We start from the raw sequence: 14,280 nt of genomic DNA on the forward strand, positions 1-14,280 counted from the left end.
ACATCCCCGATCAAGCTGTTGCATTGGATGGGCTGACCTTGTGGGGGCCACTTGGACAAGGGACTCTGATGCAAGTTCAAAAAATGCACAGCAGGCATTGAATGATGCCATCAGCAGCAAGATTACCAAGCAACCTGATGGAATCTAACCTAATCTAATATAAACTTTGTTTAAAAAAATGACCAATAAATCTACCTTCTATCTTCTATAGTCTAAACTGTGCAATGAAAACAGTGTGTATGACAGATTGATGACTAAAACTTGCAATCCCCCCTAAAGTCCCCCTGAAAAACGACAAAAATGTATCTCTTTGGGTCTTAGAGGGTTAATGGTCATAGTGAGATGCTGGCCATTGACTTCCATTATCAAGTAAAAAGGTGTATATTCCAAAAAGAGGTTTTAAAAAGTTGAGCAAAGCCAAAAGCAAAGTCAAGTAAAATCAACACTCTCCTAATACTGCTGACCATTTAATGTTTAAAGTGTTTTCCACCTGAAAGTATTTTGAAGTCCTGGGAGACATCCAGAAGAACAGGGAAGAAAAATAATAGTATGATTAAATGTGTGTGCTTTTATTGAAGCAAGCATACAGACACATTTTTTTTCAATGCATTTGTTGATCTGCAGTGATTCATAGGTATTTCTAACATGACCTACTAGTCAGACAGCAAATCTGCCCTCACACACTGTTATACATGTCATCAACATTTGCTAAATAAAGCATACATGTTCTTTCATGTATGAAGCCTTGATATGGAAGTTGCTGAGATATTGAATCATTTGTTGAGTTGAAATTGAACATCCATGGCACCAGATCACAGAAACACACACATTAATTTTGTATTTCGAAAAATTTGTGCTGATGTGCACAGAGGTGCACTCTGATACTTAAACAACCAGCACTGCACCCCTGACGCTTATAGATGAGGTGTTAAGTTTTGCTATGTATAGACGTGAATAAGTGTGTGTGTGCGTGTGTGTGTGTGTGTGTGTGTGTGTGTGTGTGTGTGTGTGTGTGATGAATGTGTACAGGGTGCATGTTATTGGGTCTCCCTGTGTGTACTGGCCCGTCCCTTCCTCCCTCACACATTTACAGGCCGTGTTTGCGTGAGACAGTCTCCCTGTTTGGAGCTGTGTTTAGCCCAGCTGTCATCTCCTTGTCTGGATGTAAACAGAGCCTGTGAAGCGGCTGGTGCCGACAGGCTGACAGACAGCCAACCAGAGGTGACTGCAGGGCCAGATCACTGAAGTCAAATCTTCACTGCTAGAAACAAATATCCCTCAACCTTGTGAACAGTACCAGCCCTAGTTTGAAATGTTATTTTTTAAAAAAAGTGTCCAATCGGGTTTTCACTTTTCCCTTCACAGGTGTTTTAACTACTTTGTTTTATACCCTGGCCCTAGAAACATGGAAACAGAGGAGTCTCCTGGATAATGTCAAGATATTACAATCTGAAATTCACTTGTGAATATATATAATCACAACCAGAATCACCGTTACTGGCCAGGTAGGTCCTTCACGTACTTAAAGCAATCATCTCAAAGACTTTAAGTTAAATAAACGTCGACAAATTAACTGACTCAAAGGTGAGCCAATGGCCCACTGATAAACTTTGTGGAGTAACCTACTTCTTTCACAGTGCCCTGCTGTCTGCAGACTGAGCACCATTCTCATTCTATTGTCTTTAAATACTGCCACTTTGACTGGGCTTTCAGCATATGATACCAACAGCAAAACCCACCATTCAGTGACAAGGTGGGCTCAGAGGGATTATGTTTATGTTGAAGTCTGATGGCATTGGGGTACACCGCTAGAAAGTGTTATTTGAGAACGGACCGGACGGAAGAGGTCGCGGTGTAATTAAATAAAATAAGCCGGCTGAGGGCAAGACAGCACCTACTGGGGCAGCATGATACATGGACAGACGGCGTCATAAGAGAACGCAGTCAGAGGGAAGCTGTCACATCTGCATGATGCGCAACAGAGCTTTATCAGGTTCAACTGGTCCCAATCTACAATACAATGATCAATTATGAATTACACACACACATTCTTTCAGTCAGTATCAACTCTCCCTCATTTACCCTAATCTGACAACAAGCACACATTTTCCGACATCAATACACCCTTAAAACTGTATTCTTTCCCTCCATCTTTTCTACACCCCTAAAATTCCCTTTTTTTCTTTCTTTACCTCTCTTTTCTTATCTTCAGTTCTCTCTGCAAGCCAGGGAATTAAATATTATTTGTCATATACAGGAAAAAATAACCTTTACATGCTGTCAGTAACAACATAATATAAGGACCTCAAGGGCGCCCACAGGGTGGGCCAGAGGGGGAGGGGGAGGGGCAGTGGATGGGTCCAACAAACCCGGACTTTGGAGCCGGTGTTTCGTTGAATGTGATGTTTTTTCTTCACCTTACCATGTGCCTCCTTCTTCAAATCCTATAAGCATCTGTGGCAACGTGCGTTTGTTACTTCCTGCCATGACTTGCCATGTGCTTTTGATGCCTAAACATAAATTGAGCATAGCGTTAGTTCAGGCAGGCCACGGTGTCAAGCGCTGCTACTGTTGATATCAGCTGATATCATGCAAGTCTCATCAGCTGATGGCCAGCTGATTCGCCTCTAAGCATCTGATTTGCTTAACTTACTCGCACTGCCTAATTTAAGCTGCTCTAGCCTGCCTGCTCTTCTTTTTCCCTCTGCATACCGCTTTTGCACCCTCCTCCTCCCCACCTCCTCATTTGTGCCATTCTGACTCGATCTATGACGTTGTGTCATTGATGCCTGCTCTGTGGGGGTTTTGTTCTTTTCTTTTTGCTGCTGCTGCTGCTGCTCTCCCTGCCTCAGGAATGTATGCTTTTCCTGTTTTATGCTTTCCACGTAAGCATGTGGAAAGGCAGGGGGTCCTCAAAACCGAGCCATACTGCCAAATACTAATAACTGCAATAAGCTAAATGTAAAAGCTGCTAAGGAGTGTTTTTCTTGACTAAGTGGTCCTGACTGAACTATGTGCAGCATTATCCCACCATGTGCTTGTGTTGACATCATGGTAGTGGCATCCTGGAGCGTAAACAGCAAAGGGATATCTCAAGCGTGATATGTAGATGTCGAAGTCCACTGCAAAGCTGCAATATGTGACGACTTGGAATTAAAACATGTTGTCAGACTCACGTAAATTCAGATAATGGTTGCCCACAAAGTTAGAAAAAAAAGGTAAATTGTTGCCTGACTTCAATATAAAAATGACAATGGTTTGTTCCACTGCTCCCCAGAGCATCAGGACCGGGACACATGCAGGTCGGGCGCTGGGTGCTATTCCTGTGCCTATAGGCTGGGAGCAATGTTCAGTGCTCAGGATGACAGTTTTTTACACTGTTATTTCCTGTTGGCCCATACCTTAGGCCATCATAAGTAGATAATGAGGAGCCCCTATGTGAACCCGTTTGGGTTCAGGGCATCCAAAAACTTTTTTTTTTTTTTTTTACATTTCTGGCAAAATAATATTAATGCAAATTTAAAGCCTCTAGGAACCCAAATCACCAACAGATCAGATTAGAATCAGGAACACAGCCAGAGTCAGAGGGCTGGAACAGACAGAGCTGTACTGCGACGACTCTCCTTTGCTCCATTGCTGTCGTTGTGGAGACGAAAGACAGTTGACAAAGGTGGGATCCAAAGAGGTGTCAATCAAAACCTGATCAGCCACGCCCACACAGTCTGGAAAAATGCTGCCATCCTCAAAATAAGCTGTTTTCAACTCGCTTTTCTAATAATCGGGAACATTTATTTGCACTCAGAGTTTTTTAGATACTTAATGAGACACACAACTTTGATTTAATATGTACATTTTTAGAAATTCAAGCCAGGTTTCCAGGGGCTTTAAAGTTGCTGCAATTACATTAATCGTCAAACAAATACTAAATCTGTCAGGACATATCCTGAAACAAAGGGGAGTGTAGCAAAGTATCCTATTTTTAAATATCACCATCAACAACGTGAAAAAGACCACAAAAATATGGTAAGGACTACTTGGAAACCATTATCTCACATTTTAGATGTTAAATACAACATACAACCTTAGCTGATCTCAAGTGGGCCAAACCATAAAACCATAAAACTATTCTTTCAGTGTACAAGAACATGCTGGAAACATTCATCCATTTACAGAACAGATGATGAACAGCCTGAGATACCTTAAGAAGAATAACTGCATTCTCAAGAATATGTCTCAGATTTTCCACATTCAGTCAGTCTAATACTCACTGTCATTATACTGTATGTGTATTTTTACATACATTTCCATTCCTGTGCAGTAATGCTGACATCAGCACAGCAAAATAAAGTGGAAGGTGCTGATGAAGCAGCTGAAGTTATCTCCTGCCTTACAAACCAGTTACACGTCGAGAGTTTTGTTCAAACCCTTTGAAGCCTGAGCAAATTGGCCTGATTTCTTTAAGAAACATAGAAAGGAGGAGATGGGCAACATAATAAGAAATAGCCCTAAAATAAGCAAGAAATTAGTAAAAACTTACAAAAACAAGCAAGAAAACCTATGACCTAAAAATTGGGGCGCCCAGTAGCTCAGTTGCTAGAGGGGGTACCCCATGTACAGAGGCTTACTGCATCAGCCACAGGTTCGATTCCAATCGTGCCCTTTTCTAATCCCAAGTAAAATAAATTTAAAAGAGTGCTGAAAATGAAAACAAACAAACAAAAAACAACAATGAAAAATGAATAATAATACTTTTCTAACAATCCTCCCCTCTTTTTCAGAACTACTGTTTAGTTAATTTTACATGTTCTCTTGTTGCCTTTTACTATTTTCTGGCAAATTGTGAGACATTTCTTGCCAAGTTGTTTTTTTTCTCATGTTTTCAAAAGAAATCAAACCCATTTGTTCAGGTTTCAAAGAGTCAAAAGGTAAAAGGTGTCTGAATGCAGCTATTTTCAACCAGCTTCGTACCAAAACAATGTGGTTAATATGTGTGCTAAACTCTCCTCCAGTGCCTAATTTGCTCTTGAGGCTGTTGCTCCAACGTCAGGCTGTATTTCCACATTTTTGTATTGCCTGCCAACCCTGCCGCTGCCACCACATATCCAAACTTTGTGAACAGGAAGTGGGCACCACGGTGTTTCTTGCACAGTGAAAACAGAGGCCACAAAAAAGGTTAAAAAAAGAGATATGGCCTGCAGGCCTTATGTATAACACCCCTGTCTAACATGCACTAAAAAAAAAATCGGGAAAAAATCACAACAATATAACGTGCCTCTAAAAAATTATGTGCAGAACTCTTTTTTAAATTGAATTACTATGTAGGACGAGTAAAACAACAATCCTTTCAAGACTGAATTAATCTCACTGTTATGACTGAGGAAAGTGTGTGTACCTGGTAAAGTTCGATGCGCTGCTCAGACACTCGGGCCCCGTGGTTTTGAAGACGGAAGATCCGGAGTTCAGCCTTCACCAGGTTGGAGGCGTTCTTCTCCATGGAGGACACATCAAATGTCAGCCGTCTGAAGTAAGGGTTGAAGTGTGTAGGAGAGATGACATCTACAAGAAAGAAGACAGAGTGGCTGATTTAGGACATGTATGGCAGACAGAGGGGACAGAGCGATGAGACACCAAACTGAAAAAATGAAACAGCACAGGCATGATCATATATGGTGCACATAAGGAACAGAGGTAATTAACACTTTTGAGATTCGAAGCTGCAGTGTTATTGTGGTGGTATGGATTTAGTTTTTTTTTTTTTATATTGTGGTTGTCTATTGGTATTGTCCTTTTTTTCTGCATTTTTTGGGCTGTGTCTTCTGCTGCTGTGTGTGCTTTCAGAGGCTGGGCGTGGCTTCCTGGTGCTGGAGCTCTGCATGCACTCCTGTTGCTCATTCCACTCAATTGCAGCACAAAAGGCCTGGACTCACTCTTCCATGCTGCCAGATTGTTTCCGCATTTCTCAGCCATACTTTCGGCTCTTCTTCCGTGAAGTTTTCTGTAAACAAGCTGCAAGAATCTTTCATTGTTGCTTTTTTGGATTCACGACGATTTGTTTTTTCTCCTGGTGCCTCCTTCCTGCAAACTATACCGCCTCTGCCACAAGCTGCCCAGCCTCCCGCCACCTGTGCCTCACCCCTTAAACCACTGCAAACAACCAACTTCATCCATCTGCAAACTCGACAAAAATTCCCTCTTTACAACATTGTCTGCTTATCTTGCTCTTGGGTCCATTTTGTAACCACAGCAAATCATTATACAAATGAACAAATTGAACAAAATAAAGCCTATAACTCCCAGCTATCCCATGAGATCAAAATAAGAGTTTGGGGGGTCATGAGACTATAAAGGTACCCGAGCTGTCATTTCAGTCAGTAAAGGATTTCAAAACATGACAATTCACTTTAAATTTGGGAAACATATACACAAGGTTGACATATAAAAGTGTCGTACCACTGCTTGGAATTAGAACTAGTTTGCAAGTTTTTTTTATGTTTGTTTATTTTTAAATAATAGTTAATAGTAATAATTAGGAGGATTTTTATGACAGAGAGTAGCAGTGAGAACAGTATTTGATGGTTGTGATGGTTACAAATGGTCATATAATAAGTGCACAGCTCCAGAATAAATCTAAATCATAATTTATTAATGTCATGTTTTCATGTCTTAGGTAAAATATGAAGTTATACATTTTTTTTCTATATAAACAAGTGGTGTAAAACCTAAAAAACATACACCCTTTGCTCTCTGTATTGATTAATTAAGAATTAATTACCCAAGTATCATTGTCGCATAGGCTCTTTAACCCTCCAGAGACCCTGGACATGTTTTTGTGTTTTGTGTTTTATTTTTGCATAACTTTGGCTGTGTTGATGCAAATGGCATAATTTGGTGAGGTATTTTTGGGTGAATTTTAATTTTTCATGATTTTTTTTTCTTCAAGTCTTTAATAAGCCCTTTAGACTAAATAGAGCAATCTGTGTCCCTTTGGCATTTTTTATGTGCCATTTACTCCCATTCAAAATGCATTTTTTGAATATGTTGCCATTGCAATTTGATTTCTATTTATTTATTTATTTATTTTAATTCCCTGGTGTTGAAATCCCTTCAAAATTTCATGTTTTGTTGTTTTCCACTAGGTGAGGATATTTTTTCATGTACTGTAAATCTACCACTGACAACTGACACTGGCAATATCATCATTTTTGCATTATCATATATTATCACGCACTGCAGGTGAATTCAATAAATATCTGAAGCCTAAATGATTTGTGTGTGTTGTAGGGATGTCATAGAGTGGTGTGCATGTGTGTGTTTAGGAATTAATGTGTGTGTGTGTGTGTGTGTGTGTGTGTGTGTGTGTGTGTGCGCGTATGTATGTGTGTGTGCAGCTACAGATGCTTACTCACAATTTCAAATGTTGTAATAAGGATTCTAAAAATGTTCTAATAATAATCTTCATGTTTTAAAGAGTTAGAAATTGTGAAAATTAATGACTATTTGTAATGTATGGTGAGGACTGAAGTTAATAATGGCATTCATAAAAAAAAAAAAAAGGTGGAGCACGAGAGAACAACTTTGCACAAAAAACAAAAATTGATCAGAATCAATTTTTGACAGAATCAATTTTTGTGGGACGTGTCCTAGGCACGTCCCACACAGCCCATCCAAAAAAAAAAAATCCAATTTGCATATATGGGATGGAAAAAAAGCTCTTTACTCTTGCAGGGCTGCTAGAGGTGGCATGAGAGTTTGCCTATCTGGTCTACATGTGTTTTGAGGATTTGGAGAGGGCCTATGACTGTGTCCCTCGGGACACTCCTGTGGGGGGTACTGCCGGAGTTACCAAAGTGAGAGCTGTGTCTGCATCCTCGGCGTGAAGTAAAACACATTCCCGGTTGGTGTTGGCCTCCGCCAGGGTTGCCACTTGTCTCCGATCCTGTTAGTGATTTTCATGGACAGGATTTCAAGGTGCAGCCAGGGGAGGAAGGGGTCCGGTTTGGGGACCTCAGGACTGCATCTCTTCTTTTTGCAGATGATGTGGTTCTGTTGGCTTCATCACACCGTGACCTCCAGCATGCACTGGGGCGGTTTGCGAACAAGTGTGAAGAGGTCAGGATGAGAGTCAGCACCTCCAAATCTGAGGCCTTTGTTCTCTGCTGGGAAAAAAAGTGGATTGTCCCCTCTGGGTGGGGGGAGAGTTGCTGCCCCAGGCATAGGAGTTCAAGTATCTCGGGGTCTTGTTCATGAGTGAGGGTAGAACGGAGCGTGAGATGAACAGGTGGTTTGGTGCAGCATCTGCAGTAATGCGGGTGCTCCACCAGACCGTTGTGGTGAAGAAGGAGTTGAGCCGGAAGGTGAAGCTCTCGATTTACCAGTCCATCTATGTTTGATCCCTCACCTATGGTCATAAGCTCCTGGTAGTGACCGAAAGAATGAGATCACGGATACAAGCGGCCAAAATGAGTTTCCTCTGCAGGGTGGCTGGGCTCAGCCTTAGAGATAGGGTGAGGAGCTCGGACATCCAGGAGGAGTAGAGCCGCTGCTCCTTCACGTCGAAAGGGGCCAGAGGCCAGAGGTGGTTTGGGCATCTGATCAGGATGCCTCCTGGGAGCCTCCCGCTGGAGGTGTCCTAGGCACGTCCTACTGATAGGAGGCCCCGGGGCAGACACAGAACGCGGGATTCATTATTCAGAAAATTAATGAATATTTGTTATGTATAGTGAGGACTGAAGTTAATAATGGCGATGACAACAAAAAAAATTTAAAAAAATATATTGATACTTGATACTATATAATATTTCTATGGCAATCTTAAAAAGGTTAAACTTGAAGAAGCCGAGGCAGACAGATCCTGACTTTTTGTCTCCGTGTGGATGAAACTCCAAAAGTCTGAATTGTTCATCTTCATAATTCACCTTTCTCATAATGCACCTCCACTTTCTTTCAGGCTTTCAGTTAAAAGTGCTAAATTCCCAAGCTGTGACATAATAATAATAATAATCTATTTAGCACTTTTTAATCTTAAAAACAAAGTGCTTTCGAGATTGAAAAATTTACAGAATAAAAATAAAATATGCTAAACCCAAGTCACCCCTCCCCCGCCCCTCTTATGACAACCAAAATTAAGAACACTGAGAACATTCGAGCACAAATATTTAACGGTGCTGTGTACATGAACATATGGGGGTGCAGGTACAAAAATACAATTTCATATATAAATAAGTAGTAGATAAGATAGATCTTAGATAAGATAATTAAGTTCATAAAAGCAGATAAAAAACAATCACTGTGACGTCAGTTTTTTTGTCAGACTGATAATGGTCCTCCTGAGCCACATTATACCATGGTTTTCATAGACTCAGCACTCCCTGTGACCAATAAACTGATAGTGAAGTATAAAAACTACAGAGTGTGCTGTAAAGATCCGTATGAATGCTGGATATTCCTACAGGCATCAGACTTTTAGAAGCCAGGTGTGTTAAACTCTGATACTCCAAATAAAACCTACTTACGGCCCGACAACAGCCGTGCACAGTAGCAGCAGCACAATCCTCCTCATATACTACTGAGAACCATGTGTGTGGAAGTGTTTGACACACAGGACCGGCATGACACGCGCAGCACTGACAGCCATATGTGTTGCCATGTCTGACAGATGCTGCGGAACACACACACATGCACGGTGTAATACTGCAAACCATGTGTGCGGTGGAGGAGTGTTTGACAGTGTCCCACAGCACGATGAATTAGGAGGCCCGGAGGTCTGAAACTGATGGCTGTAACGTAAGGCAGAAGCCCAGGATTAAAAAGACACTGTGGTTTGTTTAGAGACAGTATACAACCACAGCAAGCAGCCAGACACATGGAGTGGGACCAGCTGACACACACACCAACACACTGAGAAACAAGAGAGACCTTTTCACTTTTTCACTTTTTCCCTGACATATTGAATATGGCCGTGTCTGTGTGTGTGTGAGTATGTATAGTTATCGATAGTAATTTAAAATGAGTCTAGATAAACGCTGTCTGTTAAAAACTGTTACTGGTCTGTACATGAAATTAAACAACTGAGGCAATTAACCAAAATTTGGAGAAATACCAGAAATACATTTTCATTCAAAACTGAAAATTGTGTGTTAAATAAGTAGCAGAGTTGAGTTGGTTTTATTGACAAAAGGCGGGTTTCCATTAACCCTAAAATTGCGTAAATTAAAATAGCAAATATTAAATACGCCTTATGGAAGAACGTCAGTTTCGAAGAAACACTTACCACTAAAAAGTTTTTCGGCTCATGTGAGTTAAAATTGCGTTGGCAAAACTGCAGTGGAAACACTTTTTGACTTTTGTAGGTCACATGATGCTATGGCTATGTGCTTGTCAGTAGGAACTGGCTCCCTCATGATGCAGCAGGAGCTACAAGAGGTGTTACTGCATCACATAACTCTTAAAAAGTTGAGTGGATTATTTGGAAGGTTTGAATCCACAATTCCTCTGTGAAATCGTGGACTATCACCTCCGAGAAATCCCTCATACGTGGCCGCTTCAATGTTTAAGGGGCTTGCCTTTCCTTTAACGCTCACATACCACGCCTACGTGGCCTTGGATTGATTTTTATCTGTCTGTTTTTTCAGCTTTTTAAAAATTTCTTTATTTTTTTGGAAAATATGCAGCATGGTGCGCCATGCTGTTATAACTATCAGATCCTGTTTGCACTGTAATCCTAGAGGGTAATCCAGAGGGTAATCTGCTCAATTACTGTTACTACCGAAGACAAGGTCCAAATGTGATGATAATGAGGTAATATTTTGAGAAAAACAAGGTTGTTGCTGCACTATGAAAATGGTCTGAATGGGTAAAGGTTGGGTAGAATGCACATTCAGCAGACTTTTATCATCCTGAGCTGAGATCTGGTAACTGTGAAGGCCATAGGCTGTATCATTCATCACCTGTTTCAACTGCATGAACAAGCCAGTAGAAACCTTTTATTATTTGCTTGATGAGATGAAGTTACATCCTTGGTAGATTTGGAGGAACTATGTAAGTGACTAGAGACACACTGCAGCAGGGAAATGCAGCCTACAGAAGAATTTACTGTCTGCTTCAGCTTCTGACTGTTTGTCCAGCCAACTCACAGGACGATCACAGTCGCCTGTGAAATACCTTGTCTGCTGTTGTGTTTCAACATGGCTGTCTCTGGAGAGTCTATTCCCAGAGGAACATTTTGCTGCTTGCAATAGACTTTTCTTTGTCTTGTCAGAAATAAAACAGCTTCTTTGCTTGGAGACGACTAAATTCTGATCTACATATTTCATTGACAATTTTCAATTCTGCAAGCTCACCGCTAGATGCCACTAAAGCCTAAATAGTGGACCTTTAACTTTTATCTGGTAATTATCGAATGCAAGTCTTTGATTAATCTGTGAAGTTTATGAACTGGACTGCAGAATGAAGTGTCTGCTGCATCATATGAAAAGGTCCCTGCGCATTTAGTAGATCTGGGTCATACACCAATTTGTGGTCTGAAAGGGGTGTAAGAGTCTATGTTCATGCTGAAAATAAAAATGAATACTGTGTGCCAGCAGTGCTTTGAGCTAAACAATGTCACTGTGCTAAATTGCTCACAGTAGGCGGGTTTCCATTACATATTTGTACAAAACTTAAGTGATTATTTACAAAATGTCAATAAAGCACCATTGCAAGATGACTTTGTTTCCACTGACTGATGTTCTGTGACTTCTCCTCTGGCAATAATGTTCCAAGAAGCATGGTGATGGATGCCCAAAACATTAGCAGCTTTATTTCTATTGCAGCCACAACACTAGCTGTCATTATTTCCAATCCAAGGCAACGTAGGTGTGTTATGGGGCCATAATGGAAAGGCGAGCCCCTTATGTGTGGGACCGGCCACGTATGAGGGATTTCTGGGAGATGATGGTCCATGATTTCACAGAGTTCTGATAAGTGCATAGCCATAGCATCATGTAACCTATTAAAGCCAAAAAAGTGTTTCCATTGCATTTTTCTGAAATTTGGCTTTATTGAATCATCTGAAATACCACCTTATGCGAACGTAAAAACTTTTTTGCAATAAATTGGAGTTGTTTTTTTTTTTCTCCAAAACTGACGTGTTTCCATTAGGCGTATTTTATGTTTGCAAATACAATTTGCGCAATTTGAGCATTAATGGAAAACCACCTAATGAGACAGGAATGTCTAAATGCTCTTTCTGTTATCAGTATCACTGCAGAACTGACTCAGAGGCTGTCATATAATGACAGTTACATGACAGCAGATGCAAGTGATGCAGACGTGTCTCTGTAGAGCCTCCAGCAGCTGATGAAAATGCCTGTTCTGTAGTTCTTCTGCAGTGGAACATATTCAGAGTTTATAAAGTTTTGTGATTTTTCTTCTGTGTGAGCATAACAGCAAAGTAACATGCTGAGGGCCCAGACATGGCCAGCAGCCGCCCTGATAACATGCAATTAATATGCAGTCTAATAATAGGCGGCTATGGATGCTTACTATCACTAATTTCTGTGTGAGCTCTTTGTGACACAAAAGAACATAAATGTAATAATTACTTAAATGTTACCGCCACAGACAGTTCAACAGGAACCTAAGCACATGGAGATGTAGGGTCCCTCAGCACAGACACTCATCACAGACTATACTTACAGCTCTTCTGTTAAAGAAGCTGGTGACTGGAATGAACTGCAAAGCAATTCTTTGATCAAACAAGCACACATCAACATGTTTAATCCCTGTGCTCCGTACACTGCTGATCAGTGGCCAGTGCTGAACAGTATGCACTGTTAGCAGCTTAGGCAGATGAGCCAACACTAACAATGCTCTTTCTTGTTTCCTCCCCATTTGTCAACAGAGAAAGTCACACTTCCAGCTCCCGGAGGAGCAGCTGAAGGTGAACTGTTTACACACACTGCTGCAGAGCCTTATGAATGAGTCCACTGTGCTTTAACACAACACTGGACACATTGAGCAGAGGCCACACTCACACACGATCACACACTCATATAACCACACACACATCCGCTAGTCCTACTTGAGTTGGGCTGATATCTGCCTTTCTAAAGGGCTGACACCAATACTTTAACTTTTTAACACCTCAATCAAAATCACTTCTCTTGTGCTGCACAATCATTTTAACCACTGTAACCTGAGAAAATTTGATTTCTTTCAAAAAACGTATGAGAAACATGATGAGAAAGAAATAAGAAAAAAAAACAAGGAATGTCCCAAAAAGTGCAAAATATTATATATAAAAATATTAATATGTGACAAAAAATTATCTGAAAATTAGCCAAGAGATGTTGTTAGATAGCAAGTAAAGAAGAGAATATCTTACATGTTGAACCATTCCTATTTATGTACTTTCGTACCAGCTCAGATCTTTGTTACATCACACTTTATGTTTGCTTCATTATCAGTTTTCCCATTTTGTCTTTTTTGTAAAAAAAAAAAAATCCTTTTAACTGGATCAACATCAGGTTTCTTGCTACGTTTAGAGACCTTTCTCAAGCATTGTAGCCTTTGACCCTTGAGTGAATTGGTTTGATTTCTTTTGAAAACATGGGAAAATCACAATGAGCAACTTCACAAGAAATGTACCACCACAAGAAATGTGGTTTTAAAATGTTAATAATCAATAGCATTATCAGTGACAAACTCTGCACTGACACACAGACCATAAATAAAATAAAAATCTTTCTGGAAGTAACACCAGTATGAATATAATGGCGAGGTGTATTGACTGTGATCAGGGAGGAACCTCCATCCCACTGGAGCTGGAGTTAAGGCCAATATGTGATTTTTGCCAAGCTGATAGCAGAGTCCGACAGCCTCAGTGTGCTTCAGGAAAACAATATGTCGTTGTACAAAACGTCTTCCAACTGTGACTAACAGCTAAAGTGTTTACACCAGGTCACTCAAAGGTGAGAAGCTGCAATCGTAACATTCTATGCCTCTCTCCAAGAACTGTGTCGTTGTAAACTTGACATAATAAATCATACGCATGAGGATAACAAAGCAATTCTGGGCAGTCTCCTCATTCAGAAGTCACTCATAGTTGTTCACACAAAAAGCAACAGACGTAGCTCAGAATAAAGCTCGTGAGAAAGGTTCAAATCCTGCCTTCTGTCACACTTCCACAGACCTAACCATTCACTGTGTAGACACTGTAATTGTCAGAGAATGCCTGTTTTGGAATTAACACTGTATTTGCAATACCATTTTTTTTCCAAGGGTGAGCTGTTGAGATGGATA

The 14,280-nt window shown here is 40.6% G+C and overlaps 1 protein-coding gene across 1 annotated transcript in view; it reads right to left on the minus strand.

The window, feature by feature from the left end:
* The window catches only part of tgfb2 (transforming growth factor, beta 2), a 49,257-nt gene that overhangs the window by 10,610 nt on the left and 24,367 nt on the right, over positions 1-14,280 (minus strand). Inside the window, exon 2 of the mRNA XM_042490908.1 lies at positions 5,393-5,556. Coding sequence (XP_042346842.1) covers positions 5,393-5,556 — 164 coding nt within the window. The remainder of the gene's footprint in view (positions 1-5,392; positions 5,557-14,280) is intronic.

This window comes from Plectropomus leopardus, chromosome 7 (genome assembly GCF_008729295.1).
Source record: "Plectropomus leopardus isolate mb chromosome 7, YSFRI_Pleo_2.0, whole genome shotgun sequence".
Taxonomy (NCBI): domain Eukaryota; kingdom Metazoa; phylum Chordata; class Actinopteri; order Perciformes; family Serranidae; genus Plectropomus; species Plectropomus leopardus.